Source organism: Rhopalosiphum maidis, chromosome 2 (assembly GCF_003676215.2).
Source record: "Rhopalosiphum maidis isolate BTI-1 chromosome 2, ASM367621v3, whole genome shotgun sequence".
Classification (NCBI taxonomy): domain Eukaryota; kingdom Metazoa; phylum Arthropoda; class Insecta; order Hemiptera; family Aphididae; genus Rhopalosiphum; species Rhopalosiphum maidis.
The window spans coordinates 66,382,868-66,404,122 of NC_040878.1; the positions used below are offsets into that span (position 1 = coordinate 66,382,868).

The 21,255-nt window shown below is 30.5% G+C and overlaps 1 protein-coding gene across 1 annotated transcript in view; it reads right to left on the reverse strand.

Moving 5' to 3' along the window:
- Window positions 1–1,121: 1,121 nt before the first annotated feature.
- The window catches only part of LOC113553179, a 47,834-nt gene continuing 27,700 nt past the window's right edge, over window positions 1,122–21,255 (reverse strand). Inside the window, exons 3-4 of the mRNA XM_026956363.1 lie at window positions 7,611–7,836; window positions 1,122–5,327 (exon numbers count right to left, since the gene is read on the reverse strand). Of these exons, the coding sequence (XP_026812164.1) occupies window positions 4,670–5,327; window positions 7,611–7,836 (884 nt within the window). The 3' untranslated portion in view covers window positions 1,122–4,669. The remainder of the gene's footprint in view (window positions 5,328–7,610; window positions 7,837–21,255) is intronic.

Sequence of the window (21,255 nt, forward strand, 5' to 3'; positions counted from 1 at the left end):
CCACAATCACGCCAAACATAAAATCCTTGGCGGCTGAGTCACATTCTATTGGAATAAACTGGCTGCGCGTATTAATACTAGAATCGGTAAAGTTGCTGACATACCTAGTTAGTTAATCATGCAATTTACAATATTAAGTAGGAATTAACAAAATCGTAATTGATTGAACGGATGAAAAACTATTTATCTATAGTCTGTACAATAACAATCATTGTGGTTAAAATTATATTATGTACGTATTTATATTTTATATTGATGACCATACACTGATTGAAAAAAAAACATAATAATATAAGATCTAAAAATGTCAAAGGATAAGTAGGACAGGTGTAGGTACTTTATTTATTTAAAATGTATTATATGCTAACATACTAAATATGCTAGGCTAATATACTACATAATATTATATAGTATATTACATAATCATTAAATGAAAAACTTTTGTCCACGACATGAAATATGAACATTTTAGCTCGGCCAATCAAATTTAGTTAATTTAAAATTGTAAAGAAACTATATTACAGTTAAGCAACTTAATTATTGGTTGAAATTAGAGATATTATTATAAACTTCTTATAGCTATTAAAACCCTTAAATACGTTTTTTAAGTTAGATAAATATAATAATAAACGACAACGGTTGAAGAAACTAAAAAGTCAATCACAAGGAAGTCATAATGTTGATTATGTTCACTTTGAACATCGTCGAATAAACACTTCAAGTGGTAAACATACAATTGTATTAACTATGTCTATACATAAAGTTAGTAAATTGTTTTCAAATTTTGTATAAAAAATAACACTGCATTATGCGGTACTCGTTATAAATACCAAGTCGTTTAAATAATAAAAACAAAAGTTAAACAAATATTTTAATCGCAACTTTTATATTATGCAAGTAAAATGATTAACACGTTTATAATATAATTACTAGATCCAAACATTCCAAACAATAACAGTAATATTATTATTGTTTTACAGAAGAAGATAATAATTTATGTTATGTTTTTTTTTCTTTTAATCTCATTAATTTATAAAACACACATCTTTAAATATCGAGAATAATAATGTTATTATAATAATAAAGTAGTAGAATAATATAATATGTATATATTACTTAGATAAAACTATATTATTGTGTTTTCGCGTCACTAGTAAAACTATATTATTTAAGTGTATAATGTATTTATAAATGTATAATAATATAGGTACTTTGAAACTTAATGCTACTAACCTAAATTAGGTATGTTTATACAACGAAATCGGTTTGTATTATATAATAAGCTTTTATGCCAGATATTATATTATACTAGTATACATAAATAATATTCTACAATAGAGCGCGGTACAACATTGTACAGTACAATAAAAATGTATATTTATTCTTTGGTGTGTCTAGCCTAGTAGTTTCTATATAATTAGAAATGCGTGTAACATAGGTATTAGTATAATAAATATTTTATAGGATGTACGTAATAAGTAAGTAATAACAATAAACAAATTAATCATAGACATGTATAATATCTCGTTGGTTTTTAAGCCAATGATCTAGATAAATCAAAAATCAATAATCAATTTAATTCAACAAACAAACACTGCGTACAGTAATATAATATTATAGCAGTAGTAATAGTAATATTATTTTAATATTAACACAACATGAACTTAAGGCTTAATGTCAACTAAACTATTTTTAAACATTTATTTTTATTTTTCGCTACATTATTTTAGACTAGAAACGTGTATAATAGTGATGGTAGTGTTAAAAATTACATATTTACAATAAATAATAATAATAATAATAAAAATAATTACAATAACATAAAGTTGTGGGGAAAAAAGACATAAACAACCGTAAGACATTAATACATCTGCAGAATTTCATAGGAGGTACTCACACAAATTAATAATAAGAGTTTTTTTATTATATATTGGTACAGACTGTGTATGGGTAGATAATAATATGGTTTATGGTATATTTGGTTTAACTAAAACTGTGGTGACTACAATTTTTTATCATACCCGTAAAACGCGATTTAATAAAAAAAATAATGTGTATCACTATTCATTTAAACACAATGTAAGAACATCCGGTTAGTGAAATATAGTGTATTTGGGTACGCCCTTTAAGAATGGCGTATGTGCAAACAAGACAAAGTTATATTATATTAAATATACAAAATTTTATATTTATGATACAAAAACTATTTGAATTCTCCCTGTGGAGGGGAATACAAATGCCATAACCATTTTACAACTACATCTGCAGTTGACAGTTTTGATCGTGTCTCGATATTTTGTACACACACGTACAATAGTTGTATTATAACTTAAACGATTATAAATTTATGATAACATTATGCAAACTGTGGCGGCAATAAAATTAAGCGCACGGACGTCAGTAAATCGGTTTGCTGTGCGTTTAGAATTTTGTTAAAAAACCACAAATACAAATAAATTATCTGTGAATAAACGTGTCGAATAAACGCTTTTAAGTCAAATGGTGCAGATGCAAAGTGTCTATAGTTTCCAATCAACAGTAAAAATATAGAAATATGAGTAATTTGTACGTTTTTCGAGAATTAAAGAACATCATCAAAAAAGTTTACTTTGAAATAGATATTTGCCGACTGCCAAATGATTTACCCCAATACAATTTTAATATTATGTATGAATTCGGTGGTTTTAATTTCATGGTATAAATTACGTGTAAAAAATATTATTACATTTTTTAAATATATTGGATACAGAAAGTGAAATGAAAAAACTAATTTAGACAAAAACGGAAACGTGAAACGTTAAATATCTCGACGATTTAACTAAACATGTACTTGTCAATAGGCGATTTTCGACGATCGTTTTCGTTTTTATTGTATTTTTTCATCGGACAATCAGATTGATTTTGATGAGGTCTCAGTGTCTCATTAGAAAGATGAATGCCCTACGTGCATGTAAACCCGTGTTTCCGATGAACTGCGATTCTATTTTACAAGTCTCAACCTACAACAAGTGCAATTAAATCAGGTTTTCTAAACAAGTATTGTAACTATGGTTAAATTGATCCTGACATTGGGACTACTTGTAAATAAATTGCTTTTAAAAAGTATCGAAACAAAATCACATCAAAACCATCTACACGGCGGAATTCGATTTACTCGTTTTTAACTGTATAGTTGCGTTTCCCAATATTTCAATAAGACACGTTTTTATTTTAAATAAGCTTTTAGATTGTGTGTGATCGTTTTTTTTTTTCAAATAATATATTTAAAATTCCTTCAACGAGGTAATATTTTTGTAGTTAATAAAAATCGTTTTGGATGTCATCCGCCAAAGCTGTGCCTGAACCCATTATACAGCGGGTTTTGATATTAAATAACACAAAATTACAATATCGCGGTTTTTCATACAAATCTTTTTTTAAATGTCTTTAGTTTTAGCTCATTTTAAAATTACCGTCTATATGTTATCCACCATACTATATTATTATATAATGTATTCGTGTTATTTAAAAGATTAAAATAAAATTTTAGTTAAAGAGAAATTTTTTTCGATTTTTTTCCACACAATAATCGGTTTGATTAACCGTTAGATTTTTTAAAGCAGACGCGAAAAAAGCGAAATGAATACAATATTTCTATGGAACTATCTAAAATCAACGATTTGATGTTGTTGTAATTTATAATTACGTTTATGTAGACGATCGATCATTATAGGAGTCATAGTAGGAGGGAAAAGGAGGCACAATACAGAACATGACAAAAGTATCAGCGAAGCTGTAGAAAGGGGGGCAGTTTTCCCGGGCACACTCTCTGCTCTCAAACACGAAACGACTAACCGGACCGCAGAGGAATCCTTGGCAAAGGATCTCTATTATACTCACAGTCGGAATGGATGTGATCTGAAGCACTCACGCAATCGCAAAAAACAATTTCGAGCGTCCCAGGTCAGGAGGACAACACAAGTCGTAGATATTATTATGTTTTAACAGTTAACGATATGGCGATAATATATTTTGATAGGTCAAGTAAAAATACGGTTAAACAGAACTTGACATTAATCGTGTCATCGGTTCAAAATGTTTAGGGGGGGTGGGATTAGGCGGTTAATCGGTGTCGAGTAAACAAAAATGTAAAACACTGTGCGCATCACTACGTCGTATAATAATCGCATTTTCGCGGAGGTACTGAGAGCAAACGGGTTGCAAAATGCAAAAAAAAAATAATAGTTTTGGCGATGATTTTATGTCGCTAAACTTTTTACTAAAACGTTATTTGCTCCCGTCACCGACCGTATTTTTGAACGGTTTACAGCGTTTCTGACACCTCTGTTAATACACGTCATAACAATATCTCTTTTTGGATTGTCTCTGAAACAAAACGCACGACAACATTATTACGTCGTATCAGTAAAAACGGTCGGCAAACCGTTTTGCTCTCGTTAGCTCCGCAAAAACACGCGACTCATAACATTATTGCAATGTCATCGTGTCGTTCGTCATAAATAATATCATAATATATGCGTATATATATATATATATATACTTTCACTAATACACCATATAGTGCACACGATGGCGGGTGGATGGGGAGAGGGGACGGGCGATGGAGGCAGAGGCGGGGGGGTGGCGGAGGCGGCGGCTGACGAGTGGGCGAAAACTTCGCACGTGTCTCTCAACGTCGGGCGGCGGCGACTGCGGCGGCAGCGGCCACAACGATGGAGAAGCACGCGGCGGCGGTGGGTCTGGTGCCTGCAGATCCTGCGTCTTCGCCGGCGTCTTGGGCGTTCGAGGCGCCGCCCGCGCCGCGGTCGACACCGCCGCCGTAGTTGTCGGCGTCATCGTCGCCCTCTTCGGCCACCGACGACGCGGAAGACACGGCGGCGAACGCGTCACCGGGCGGCGGAAGGTCGTTGCGGTACTTGTAGGTCACCGATTTGCGGACGGCGTAGTAGCGGTCGGCCGGCCGGTCGGCTTTCCAGTGGCCGTCGCCGGCACCGTCGCCGGGCACGCGCAACCGGCACTCCACGTCCACGGTGTTTCGCCGGCGGTGGTGCTGATTCGGCTTGCCGTTCCGGTACTCCTCGGCGTCCTTGAGCGACACCACGCTGGTGGCGCGCACCGCGTACTTTTTGTACTCCCCGTCTGCCCTGCCCCTGTACCGGTTATTCCTGTACACCGACTTTGGCTTGGCCGTGGTCGTGGTCGTCGTCGTCGTCGTCGTAGTCGACGGCGTCATCGTCGCGTTGCTCGTCTGCGAGGCGACGCCGTCGTTGGTCTCGTCGTCGTCCCCGTCGTCTTCCGTGACCACCGACGTGACGGAATCCAGCGACCTGCCAGGACAGAAATCGACGGCACGTTATAAGATTATCATAATATAAATAGCGATTACAACTCTTGGCGAGCGAATATTATTGGCTTTTTACGATATAAATATAACATAATATCGTGTTGGGTGCGACCGCACGTCGCGGTGTCTAAATGTCTAAATGCCACTTAAAACTGTAACATGATTTGGAGAACAGAAAACCTTGTCGACAACTGAGGAACGCGATACAAATATTATGCTGTGAGATTCAAAGAAATCGTCGTAGGAGAACGCAACACGGTATATTATAATATTATGGTTGAAAACATAAGTGATAGTTGTTCGCTCTGTCCTTTTCCAACGAGTTTACGATCAAACTTTACAATCCATACATTATTATAAACTGTACAGAGACATAATAAACAATTCGCGATTATATCTGACACTCATAAGTGACGTGGACATAATTTTTATACATTATAATAATAATATGTTCATTCAACCTTTTAAATCATTACCGCGGTTAGGTATATTACAGTGTATTACTGTCACGTCAGACAAACCACAATCTGCGCGTATTGTGCAGCGTGACAAGATCGACTTTCACGCGGAGTAATGTGTACACGTTTTTTATAACAACATTTTGATATACTTGATACCGCTTGGTGTATGATTTCGAGTCGCAAGATGTTTCCATTACACGCAACTGATGGATTACGATTAATCTAACCTAACGTATCGATAGAAAAAAAAAAAAATTGACATTAATTTTAAGCGTGTTTGCGATCACGTGGACACGTGTATTTTTCGTTCAAAACACTACCCTCATAATTACAAAGTAGTTTAACCCACGTAATTGGTATTTCGTAATTGAATACGGCTTTTGTGTGGGCGCAGTGTGTGCAATATACCACCATGTTTATTTTGTTGCCGCCAAAGATAATAATCCGGGTAAAACGACAACAATGACTAACGAATCTACAGGACCACACACACGCACACGAATATGGTTTTATCTACGTTTGAAGTGTGTATGCACTAAATTATATCCACCGGAATGAATATTGCACGTACAAAATATTGTTTCGCATAACGTCAAACAGTTAATAACGTTATTTCCTATACGTTAGAGATAGCTGGTATTGGATTAGATTATCCATAACGTTCGCTGTTATTTGCAGTGCTATTGTTGATTAACCAATTATTTTGGCACACATGTTGAAATATATTAAATTTGAATCGAAAATATATTAATTATGTTTAGGAGGTAAATAAAATATTTACCTATGAGATATCAAAGTGATGATAATATTATGACATATACCTATTTACTATTTGTAATACGAGGGATAATACGACGAAATTTAATTTTATCTGAACACTGATGTACGATATTTTGTGCGTATATCACGAAAAAAGCATGCGGTATATTTCGAATGTGTTTTTCTTCGCGTTAGCTAACAGCTTTCTATATTGATGGGCATTTTTTTTTTTTAAATAACTTTTTACGGTACATCAAAACTATTCGGTTTTTCCGATTTTCTACCTATTATGGCGGGGTGACTATTGCATGTATAAAATTTTACTTATGAACGTCACTGTTGTTGAAAAACTAAAAAAAAACCTGCTGAATTGTAGAATATATTTAAACGGTGTTTTTTTTTTTTTCAGATGATTCTACTGTAAACGCAGTAAGTGTGTCCAATCTGCACATTAAAATAATACCTATACAACATAAGCGTATATAGGCATCATATGCATATTATGACAATTAGATAAATACCTGCACAATTTACGATTTCACTAAGACCCAGAGATATATAAAATGCAGAACTAACGTGCGGTTGTTGATCGCATGATGACGACGACGGAGTTAAATAAATTAAAATTTACATTATATATATATGGCATAAGTACTATACATTCTCAATCGATCTGTTTTTCGGAAAAATGAAACCGTTTAAAGCCAAAGAAATCTATGACCTCAAACATAATGGTGCAGTGCTTTTACGTGTGGGTATACGGAATTAAATTATTTTGGGTGTTTGTCAACTGCGTCGCCGACGGGCGCACGTAGTTTTATTTTATTATAAACACAGTGAAAAGACACGCGGAGAGCAAAAAGGCATGAAGAGTAATTATGGCAGTATTTGGGTGGAAGTAGGAAGTACGACTCGGTAGGTAACTCCTTTATTAAAAAACATAAAAAGTCGAAAACTACGGAAACCAAAGCCACTTAGAAAAGTACTTAGAAATATAAAAGGAAAAATAATAGTATATCATAGTAAATATAATATATAATACGTACACTCCGTTCACCCAAATGCTCATGGACGGCTCGGGATGCATGCCGGCGGCGTAACACGTGATGTTGATTTCGGTTGGCCACTTTTTCGGATTAGTTGGTGCGGTGCTACTACTCGTCGGCGGCGCCAATGTTGTGAAATTCACATCGCCACCACTACCCTCCGCGATATCATCCTCGTCGTCGTCGTCGTTATCGTCGACGGATATTTTAAAAATTCGTTCCGGTGCTATAAAAAAACAATAATAATGTAAAAAAAATAAAATCACAGGCCCAACTCGTATTTTAAAATTCTGAGGTTTTTTTATCGTACATTTAATTTTTAGGAAATATTAAGTTAGATTCTGAAAAAAAAAACAATATCTTCTAGTTTTCTGGAAATTATCAATAAAATAATATTTTTCACGATAATTTTGATAATGATAACAAGCCTAGTAATTGGATACGGCAAGTCGGCTTGTTTATGAATTATGATTGTTCTGTTTGTCTGTGAATGAACAAGTCTTCGGATTCAGGCTTATACGATATACGCAAAACAAAGATTGAATTCTAATTTATCGGATTTCACTATGAGTACCAGCACATGAGTCATTGCAAGACAATAAATGATGATTGCAATAATAAACTTTGTCACTGTAGTCATGGGATTAATAAGTCGTGTAGTATTAAATGTCACAGAAGTTATTCTTGTAAAAACAAATAATAGTATAATATAATATGATAACGAAACATTTTTTTATATTTAAAAAAATTCCTTCATCGTGTTACAACTGATTTGAAATATTGACGGCGAATAACGTTATTTTCTATACTTATTTTGCCGTAACCACTAACCGCCGTACTCAAAAATTTTCCGCCCCTGGACATATAATTTATGCCCCACCTCCTCCAACTAGCAATATTAGTTTAATATTACAGTGATTATTTTATCAATGATCAGGATTTTTTAATATTAAAATCTAACTGATCAATTAATACATTTAAATCGTTTAATAGTTAAAAAAATTTAAATATTCTTTTAATTGACAAATTATAACATAATAAAACATACAAGTTTCTTTTTTTTAATGTAATTTTTTCCAATAATTCATTAAAATGGGATTATTATTATTATTATTATTATTATTTTTTTTTTATTACATTTTTAAAATTAATTTCTCTAAAATATTTTGCCACCTCCGGGCATGTTCCTACCCGTGCCCCCCTAAATACAGGACTGGTCGTAACATAATATTTAAACCGATCTTAATGTTTTATAGTACTTGTATTATGTAGATATATTATCAACCCACCCCTACCAACAAATCTTTGTCTAAATTTTTCATTATGAAGTATTATCCTTAGTAAAGTAAAGTATGCTATAAGAATTTAAAAAAATCATAAATGAATAAATGTAGGTATAGTTAAAGCATAAAATGCAGGATTGAGCGTGTTTGGTGGATTACCCAGTTTATATTTGACGTAAAAAGTGTTATTTATATAATATTGTGTATAAAAAATTCTCTCTCATGGCATAAGCCCCGTGGTAAAATATAAAGTTTCCAAATCCGAACGTAGGTAGGAAATGTACCTATATAATATAAATGGTATGGATATGTATATTTCAGACATTTCCGTGAAATGTAAATGTATGATTATAATATTGTATTTTCGAATGACGACAATGTTTTAAAACGCAATACGACATATAATAATATATCCTATAGCTCTCATTCGTGCTACACCATGCACGCACGGCTTGTTCATCGAATATTGTTTCGTGTTTTTAATATTTATTTTACGTAATGATCCGTATATTAAAAAAAAAATTCTTCATATGTGTAAAGTATAAATCCATGCACAGGTATGTAAATTATACATATATTATAGTGTTGATGTATACGAAATATGCATACAATATGTAAGTATACATAAATATATAAATATATATGCATAAAGTAGTAAGTATATTGTATGTACAGATATGTATATAGTTTGTATACAATCTCCGTGTTTTTACAGTCTAATAAATGTTGTGTTATATTTTGTACATACAGAATTTTGCTCTTAGATTCTATACGTTCAAAATGTTTACACTGTCTGTACTATGCAAAAGAAACGACAATTCTCTATAAATACATTTTCCAAAATATATATAAACATGTACTTGAATACGAGGCATCTAAATTAAAATATGTTTACTTAGTTTATTCGTTTTTATTTGACGGTGTTTATAGCCATAATGGATTGTATAGGTTTGGCATTTTCGAAAAATATTACACGAATACAAAAATTATATTTTTATTCGCTCTATCTTAAAAGTATATACGTTACGGACTTACGGTTACATCTATACCTGCACTATTTGCATACTTAAACCAATTACATATTTATAGCAGCATAGTGGCATATAGGTAGATATAGACACTGTTGCTAACTACTAGCTGTCGTTTTATATAAACACGGAGATACGTTGTTTTTTAGCATATTGTATATTGCATCGAAAGAAAAAAGGAGAGTTTCTGCTACGCACCGTAACCGGTAGGGATGGGCTGTGAAAACAATATATTTCTTACGGTATTATTGTGAACGGAGCGCGTAAAAAAGAAAAACGTAGTTTAGAAACAGCAAAACAAAAAAAAAAAAAAAAATGAAAAAATAAAACACATCAAATGACCAGCGGAGATTAAACAAATCGAACGATCTGAATCGACTACGGTGTATAATATTATGTGATTTATGTAACTTTATAGTAAGCTGTAACAAGCAATAACAACTGCGATTCTAGAAACTTTGGAGACGCTAAATTTTCCATTTAAAGTCAACTCGCAATAGTACTTAGCAGTAGTTGTAGGTACATATGATTGTTGTAGTTTTATGTAAATATATATAAATATTTACATACAACAAATGGTTAATTAAATTAATTAATTAATTTCGATGTATTATTACGTATAGATACCGTGCGCGACAACGACCGACGTGTACGAATAATCTCGAGTTTCCAAACTTTCTAGACTGATCCACGCTGTATAATGCGTATATATATACCGATATATATTTATGTATTTACACTAGGTACACTTAATGGTATATGTAATAGAATTTATTAAGTAACGGTAGATTAGAAGTTATATGAGTTGAGATCTGCACGGAAACCGAGGAAGCGAAATATACATGTATAGCAAATATAATATAAATGTGTATGCATGTGTGTATGTGTGTTTGTGTATGGACTGTATATACAGGACCCCCAGAGGTTATATTATGATGCACACGACAACACCAGACATTTTCTGCGAAACGTTTTCCGATGCGTTACAGCCGCTACTGCGATGCTATTTCATCTCAAAAACGTAACTAAATAAACTTAACTAGTGTAATACGCTATACCGGTTATAAATTATAATAATATATTGTAGATCTCTGAATGTTAGATGGTTGTAAAGCTATATAAAGCTATAAGTCCCTTCACAATCATCTAAAAATGCAAATGTGTGAATGGTGTATACTGTGTTTAGTGTTTAGGTACCTACTTAGAAAATGTAAAGTGAACCAGATGAATCAGTATTTACGATTTTTAAATCATATACGTAATGCTACACAATTAATTAATATATCTTTATATGACTGTTGATTTATGTATAATATTATAAGTTCAACATTTAAATGTTAATATCTACACAAAACTCAATTAATTTTGTTAGCGTAGTGAATTCATTGTAGAATGCTATAAATTTAAAAACAAAACTAAGGAAATCACTTTGCTATACAGTAGATTTCAATTTTCAATTTTAATTCTTCATATAATATGTGATAGATAGATTATGTAGATCACTATAATTAGTCGAGTTGAACTTGACAAATTCAATTATAAATTATTGCATACAAAAACACAAAACACAGACATAAAAAATATGTATATATATATATATATATATATATATTTAAAATTAAAAATGTCTATAAATTATTCAAAAAGAGTCATCACTTTAAAAATGTAATAATATCTAAACAAATATTTACAATGCATGGATTATCGAAACAAAATATAACAGAGATGCAAAAATTCTTAGATAAAAAAAAAATACTTTAAGATTAAAATGTTTTTATTGATTAGGATATAACAGAAGGGGTACATTTAAATGTATATACATATTTTTTAAAGATCCCCCTCCAATTCAAGTACCGAACATTTGATGAAAATGTCAAGTATTTGTATTTATTCATTTTTTATTACAATAAAAAATAAACAAAATATATTTTGTAGAAAACTGATTTTTATGTTTATAATATATATATTATATACATGATATCCCATCTTAAGTACTAATTAAATTCAATATTCTACGACCTTGGGAATAAATATATTTTAACTGCATGTTCCAAAAAATTACATAGAAAACACATAACATCATTGTAAAACCAACACATACATCGCTCGTTTAGAACCTAAATTATGGTTGATTAACTAGTTGATCGAAAAATTATATGAAATATCAAAGAACGAATTCACGTCTACTGACGAATAACCGGATGAAAAATAAATGAAACTATAACATCCTTTGTTTTGTAGGCCAATCACTATAGTTGAGCTACAAGCTGCAGTAATACTGTAAACTATCTATAAATTACCAACAGTTGCGTTCTAAAAACGATTCCAGTTTGTGGTTTATTTCGATTTTCCTATTCAATAAGCATTTAGAAAATTCTTAAATTGCATTTTTCTTTTTTCTAAATTTCGATTTTATTATGTTTATGAATTATTTTAGGTAAGAACTATGGTTACACATTATAATATTAAAATCGAGTTTTGTTTACAAACTTTAATGAATTTTGGTCAATTTATAGTTATCATCAAAATAATTTGAAATTATGAGACCAGAAGTTAAATATATTTAATATATCGGGGCGAAAGCGAACATTATTTTTCACGAAATGTAATTAGCACTCGGAAATAAAAATTAAAAATACATCAGCATCTATTGCGAAACTAATATAATATGCAAGTTTATATATTAATAAACGTTCTTATACGTATTACTCAAAATTCCGTTCGTATTAAAAACGATGTTTCAGTGGTTGATGGATAAAGTATTAAGTAAAAATTTAAAATAATCTATAAGAAGCGAAAGATGAGAGAAACATTGCATACGCGTATTTAACTTCTGCGTTTCTATTTAATCATTCATACAAATATCTAAATAAATAATAAATATATTATGCATAATACAATAACGCACATTGTGGAGGTGGGTCCAATTTCTCAAGGCCACGTGAAAACTTAGTTATTTCCTCTAAATTATAATTATTTTAGTACCACACGCGAATTAACTAAAACCAAAAAACACGTCGTTTTATAATATTCATCGTCGGAATAAGAACTGTTCGATTACAATCGGGCAACGCGTTATAAAATATTGAGGCGTGTATTTTTTTGTTTTCCATTGGTATCATTTTTCCAGCTGCAGTCTATATAATATTATAATAGTATTATCGTTTATTATTGATATAATGCTTCATTAGTTGGTATTCATTATACGAAGTAGTCAATAAATACGTACAATTTGATCGAATGAAAAATAACTAATATATAGAGTAATTCACCGGATATGGACATGATCACCTACAATTTTTCCTCCATTAATTAATTTATTCAAATTCTTATTATTGAAATATTTTTTAAATATAATTAAAGACTATATTTTCAAATTCTTGTGATTTTTTTTTTTACTATTTAGAGAGTATTTTGTATTGGTAGAAACTTTTAATTTTCAAATGAAAATCACCCTTTGTATACCATAAATTATTTGATGGATAATTATTATTTTTATAAATATTTTGGTGTACCGACTTCAAAATCCGAACGAGTAGTTTCTCAGACATTAAAATGTTAATATTAAGGATAACGTTCTTTAGATAAATAAAATATGGATATAATATTGGATAAAATAATTATTATACTTGGGACTTTTTTTTTTTTTATAAATTACAAAAAATGATGGATTTTAATAGAACTAAAATTTTCAAATAATCATAACCTCCATATCTTCCAAATCCATTATTCTTAATTCATAAAGTTAAATAACTCAATTACTACTCGTCCCAAATTTTGAGTTTAATGCGTTAACATTTTCAGAAACACATCTACTCAGTAATATATTTACGGTAGAAAAAATAAAAGGGATAGTTATCGGTAAAACTCCTTAAGTAGTATAAGAATTTTAAAATATGGTTGTATAGTAAATATATTTTAAATTTCCAACAATCAGATTTTTAACAACAGGATTATTGAAGAAAAAAACAGGTGAGCATGCTTGTTGAATCACTCCGTATATATATATATATAAGTATAAATCAACCAGCGATACGACCGATCGATTTTCAGTATTCGGTATGCCTCTGCGCGCGGAGATGACATCTTCGTCGCGCACAATTATTACGCGCCGCCGGATAAGGAAAAATTCACGCGACGCGGCAGCTGCGCTGGACCGCTACTGCCTAGCCTATACACAAATCGTCAGGCATAAACATTTAATATACATGAATACACGCGCTTATCGTTTTTTATGAGATATATCTTATACGCGCACATAATAAGCGTAAATTGCAAAATATAACAATATGTTCCTACTTATCCTCGTCGTCGTCGTCGCCGTCTTCCGTCGATTCGTTTATAAAATATCTTAAACCTTTGTGCCGTCGTTACGCGTCGTATATATTCTACGCTTTGTGTACACGTCTGCGCGTCCTAAATAATATAATATTATAATCTAAGCCATTTTATTTATATGCGTGCCGACCACGGGAACAATAATTGATAGAGATCAATACGGCGCGACGACGCATTGAGTCCGCACGTCGCGCGTCGTCTCCACGGCTTCGTTCGCGGTTTCTATATTATATTATTATTATTATTATATTATTACTGTTATTGTTGTATGCCTACTACGTCTTGGCACAAAGAGAAACTGCAGTACATACTTTTATTGTAAATTGTACATTACGTTATATCGCAGGTTTTTGGTACGTGTGCGCGAAAACTTTGACAAAAACGCGTATTTCAACGATTTTTGTAGGACAAAAATAAAAGGAGATTTCGAAAATTTGCTTTACAGCGAACAAATTTCAACACGGGAACTCGACACGTGACTTCCGATAAGCTTGCGTGTGTCTACTTATGCAAAAATATATACGTGCGACTATGGGTGTATGTATTTTATACAGTATACTGTATTTTATATACATAGTTATATACATCATTCGTGAACACTGTAAAATCTGTGGTACCTACTTGTTGTTTAAAAATTGTATTACCGCATAAACCGTATGCGTATATGGTTATTTATCTATATATATATTGAGGATATTGCAAGCAGTTTAATTTATCGTTTATATATATGCTTTCCGTTCACGTCGTGTGGCGTATTTAATTAACCTGTCTTCTACAAACTTCGCTTAAACTTTATATTGGGTGGTTATTTTAAAAAATCCAATTAATCTTTTATAACAATATTCAATTGAAGTTTATTCTGAGTTTTGATTTTTTCACCAAATGAGATGAACGAGTAAACATTATTAAAACTTTTACGCGAGCAGAATGTCATAACTCATAACATTTTACCTTTTCTTCTTATCACGACTTATTATAACATTATAAAACCACGTATCTGAATATATCGTATACAAACATAATCTATGGAAATTATAAGCACTATTTTCATGCTGTGAAGTTATTTAAAATTGAAATTATACTTTATCTTTTATAATAATTTACAAAATTATTAATTTTGAGTTGAAAATATAGAAACTTGAAAGTAATGAAATCGTGTTTAATAACAAATATACATTGTATTGTTTTATAGTGCTGTTTTGTGTTTAAAAAAGTATATTATAAATAAAAATTCATTGAAAATTGACACAACCAAGTAAAATCAATCAAAAACTAAAAATTTGATATTGTAAATCGTGATTGTATTATTTGATGCATCTAATCAAATGCATTCATCCAATAGAAACAATTGATGAAAGTGTATAGCGTTCACTTAAATTGTTTTTGCACTTTTCCTTTTTACGTTTATTATTTAATTTACAATGACCATTGTTACTATCGTACAAATTCTAAAATCGTGTTATAATTTAATTGTAACAAATAATATGATAATACATGTAACACTCGATATATCAGATAGTATTGTAAGTACATATATAGTTTTAGTGTAATGGTATGTATCTAAACGATGTAAAATAGTAAAATTGACAGAATTCACGACTGCAGTATAAAAACTATTATTAGACATTAATCTTTTAAACTAATTTTAAGCCAAATGTTAGGCCCCTTAAAAGCTTTTCAGTTAACCCCCTGCTGTGGACACACGTTATATAATATATATATACGTATATCATGAAATATCACACATCTATCAATCTTTCGAGTATATTATTTATAAACAAAACCATTTTATAATTTAGTTTCAGTTTTAAACACCACATGGACAGTATAGTCTCTTTAGTTTTTTATAACTATCTAATTTGTTGGCACACCAAAGAAATATAGTCGCATTTATAAACAAAATCCGAGTAGAAAAAATTCGGATACCTAAAAATGGTCCAGTTAAAAACTAGTAGTTGTTCAAATAAGATTATTAAATTATTTTTTTCGTGATTTTTTTATTTAACTGGAAAATTCTAAAAATGTTACTTCTCGAGTAAAATCTGTGTTCAGGTTTTAATGTATTTATGCGCCAAGTGAAACTTTTTATGAATTTTTACTACCCCAAAAAGTGTCAAGCGAAAAAAATGGCGTGTCATTGTAAAATCCAATAGTATATACTCATTCAACTCAGAATTGAAGTTTAAACATATACTATCCAGAAACTGTAATACAAAATTATAAATGTTTGGAGGCTATAAATATTGCGTACTTTTTGAAATATGAAATTCTCGATTTGACGAACTCGTATGGTTGATTTAATTTATTTCGTCCATTTCAAACAATAATTTAAATCTATGCCCAATAATTACATTATTTCATGCCTAATACTTTTTTCTAGACGAAAAAAAATAACGAATCAGTATTTCATTTCAAATATTTTTGATACCGTATAGTGTCGCGTTGTAGGTAATTATGTAAGTAGTGCATCGTGGTGGATTACTAAGAAAAAAAAAAAACCGAATGTTTTTTTCAAATGATTTATTTGTGGTATTAATAATATAGGTACGTGCATATGCACTATTGCAGTAATTAGGTTACTTTGTGTATGTGTAGGTATGTACTGACGTACTTTGATGTGTGTGTCGTTCGCAATCATTAAAAAATATGTCAAATATTCAGATCGAATAAAACGTGACGAAAGTGTGATAATTATTTTCGAATTTTTTTTCTTTTATTTTCTTGACCGCGAGTACTATTATATATTGTCCGGCGCCGGCGACAATTCTCCCCCCCCCCAGTTTTTCCTCCTACAACAATTGCATGCTCACGGCAAACAACATTATTTCATATATACATGTATAATATATAATATAAATATAATGTCCCCGTATACGTGAAAATAATAATAATCGTCCAATAAATGATGTGTTTAAACGCGTGTGCGGCCCACACGCTGGGACACGAAAAAATAAACACGGAGAGACGACGATGAAGTTTTAATAATAATAATAATAACGATAAATAACAATAATAATACGGCCATCATTGTGGCTTGTACATATTATATATATATATATATTGCTATAGTATAACGTGTGTACATCTATTATTATTTTTTTAAGTCGAGGGTTTTATTGAATGACGTGCTTTATCGAATAATATAATAATGCGGATGTATTATTATATTTTATTTTCAGTTTATTTCTAGGGGCGGCAAACTGTAATTACACAAGCCAAACGCAGCAATATTGACAAGCTCGACGAGCTCGTATATAGTTGCTGGATGAGATCATGTTTTTAAAAATATGATTCGGATGGTATTGTGTGTGACTAGGACGTTTAAAAAAAAAACACGACACTCGCTCGTTTTTTCAGTCTATTACTGTAGAGTAAACTACTTTGATTTTTTTTTTTGATTTAATAAAATTTTTCAAATTTCAATTATTATTTCTAATAACATTTTTTGAAGCAAAATATCGTTTTAAAATGATTATAACTTACTTCAAAGAACAAACATAGATAAGTAATTGAAAAGCACTAGATTATTAATGAGTTAATTAAATCGATATAATATGATTAATTCAGTAATGAAGATGTAGGAAAGTCTGTGAATATTGTTACAGCACTATGTCATCACTATACTCTGCTCGTTTTAACTTGAATACGTATTAGCCGTTTGATATATTTTTTAACATTTTTCAAAAAATATAAGGTAATTTGAAATGGCTTTATACACGAACAATTCAAAAATGATAAATTATTTGAATTACTTTTTTATAAAAATGTAACACTTAGTGTACACAAGCCTTTCTTTTCGATAATTCAAAAGTGAACTGCTATTTAATATAATTATTTTTGTTTAGGAACCGATACTACTTATTAAATGCATGTTTTTTACGATGACGACCGGCAGCGGTAGCAGCACGCGCAGATATATAGAGTAACTGAAATATATATATATATAGAAATCGACTAGATAGGCCTAGTGTTAATAAAAATTACAATACCTGCCTACGCGTATACGAGCGCGTGCGGTCGTGATTTTCAATCGCAGCGAATTGTATTATTACATATTTATTATTTGTTTTTTTTTTTTAATTTAGGCCATCTGAATTCTTAAGAAGTAGTCCGTCGCGGTGGACATCGCGAGGATATTATAGATAATAATATTAGGTTTTTTTAATTTTTTTTTATAGCGCGCATTCTCATTATTCAGGACATACATACATTTACTTACTGTCGTTATTATATTTTTAACGCGCAAACGAGACTACTGCCGTTTCAATAATAATAATTTGCGTTCGGTGTTGATTGTTAAGTTTTTTATTAAGATACTTATCAAAAAATAAACACGAAACGTTCATAATATTACGGATTAAATTATAATGAATAATAATGCTTGCATGCTCCACAATTATAATATATATAGGTATTGTGTTATTACTATTTATTAATGGCTCAGATTTTTTTTTTTTTTACGTCTCTCGCATATCAGCAAGATAATCCGCAAACAAAATACCTAGCATTATTATTTATTATGCATATTATATTATAGAACACACCTATATAGTTATGCGAACCGTTTAATATATTCGTTTACCATAAAATAAAATCCACATAAACTCGATTATTTAAAAAAAAAAAAAAAACACTTTACAATAAACTATTTTTTGTACTGTTTATATAGTTGTGTTATATAGGTTAGGTAATAGGTATACTACAAACAAGATTTTTAATTATTTTTAATTAAAACATACTGCACAACGATAATTTTGTTAAATATTATGTAATACTATGTTAACGTTTAAAAATAAAAGTGAATTATAAAAATATTAAAACACTCACACTGTTGGCATAATTAAACAAAAAATAAAATTAAAATAAAACATTTTATTGTTCATTGTAGTAATTAAAAGTATATTTTTTTTTCGCTCGAATAAATAAATAATATCATTAAAAGTTGTTTCATATATTTGAAAATAATAAATTATGTTTATAATTTAAACCAATATATCGTTACGGTTGCTCGTTAAACAGAACGTGTGCATATTTTAATAGTTTTGAAGTGCTTGAGCTTCCGGTCGCTGAATATGACCCTCTCAACATGTGTGTATTAGGGAACAGGAAATTATACTCGAAAGTGAACGGCTAAAAACCACTGATAATGATTCGTACAATATTCTATAGTGAAAAAGTAAAATATAAACAGAAAACTAACCTAAATCGGTTGAATTAAATATACCCTATTAGATTTATACAACAATATTTCAGACAGTTTGATATGTGCATGGAAACATATTTATTTTACAGCACAATAATAATGGACATATTATATTTCGTTTCATAGAACGCATAAACGTAACATTTAGATCAAATTCCGTTTTTGGTTTTTTATTACCATTATTTTTTTTTAAGAACAGCACATCCTAATATTACATGGTCAACAACAACTATTATTATAATAACCCTTGTCGATTCGATGCTCTTTAGGTGCACATCACGTTTTATTATTGTTTTACTTTTCATTTTATTATTTTTTTTGATATATCAATGCCACAGTAACGGCAACTCCATTGAAAATCAACGATACGCTTTGCGTGTTTACATTGTTCGCCAATAAAGTATTCGAATTTAAAAATAAATACATGTGTCAAACGGGATAAAAAAAAACTGACTATACCAGTAAATGTTTCCGAATCACCCACGACCTCTTTCGTTTCAACACCATACGGCATGGTTCTTCCGTAATGTATGCATATCTGTACAAATGTGACTTATTTTCTTTCATTGGTTGTGTTTAACCATGAACACAGAAATAAAATATAATAATTATAATAATAACAATATTTTTATCGATAATACCCCCCTTGCCGTGTCAATCACAATGTAATGGGAATATGATAATATATACGGACAGAGTACAGTCATTGGGTTTAACACAGAATACAGAACATTATGTAAATGGATGTGCCAACGATAAGCTGATCATTTTTTACTACAATATAGAGATGAAGTCTCGTTAAATTATGGTTTGTCAATAATATTTTGAAATATAGTAGTGCACATCCTGTTATTTACTTCATTGTAATAGATAATTACGATCTTATTAAAACTGCAGTAATGACTAAACAATTGATTTGGTACTATGCAAACATAGATCTATGCTTCTATGGATGAGTTTATATTCACATGAATATATTAAATAATAATAATAATAATGAATAAGTGATTTTTCATACTCGTGAATGTATACATGACGCATACGGTGTGCTTAAATATTGCATTCATCGTGAATCGATTACAATTATTACTGAAAATAGAACAAGAATGAATGTAATTACAGGTATCCAAAGTTGTATAAATATTACTTATAAGTAAAATACACGATCGGGTACTTATTGATTTTAAATTATTACTAAGAAAACATGTTTCCATCTATTATACGTTTTGCCTTATCGTTTTGACCCATAGATTTTAATGCATTATTGCGTGTAAAATATATTTTTTTTAATAATTTGAAATTATGCTCTTCTATTTTATCTATTGTGTATAATGTCTATAATATACAAATAAATAATCAAATAGTTGTGTGTCAACTGTTAAGACGTTATACTGATGACTGTTTGGCGTACTTAATTCTATATCAGTGATGTCAAAATGATCCTAAACCCAATATTATCCGTAACATATACCTATAAAAAAGAAAAATCCTAAATTGTTTTTTTTTCCCATTGACTCAAATTACATAAATCAAGCTCAGAGTGCGCACGTCGTAAATTGCTACCGCACACAATTGTTTCATATATAATATTATATATATATACATCGGATGATACGTAATTCATCCAATAAGAGCACTTCTTTATTTCCGTTACCATGGATTGAAATAATATATTATACGCACTATTTAAATGTTTTTTTTTTGTTATTTTCCTTTTTTAGAATTTTGGATATGTTATACTTATAGTACCCATGGATTTTGTTTTCCACTACGTTAATTCACAGCGTACCCAA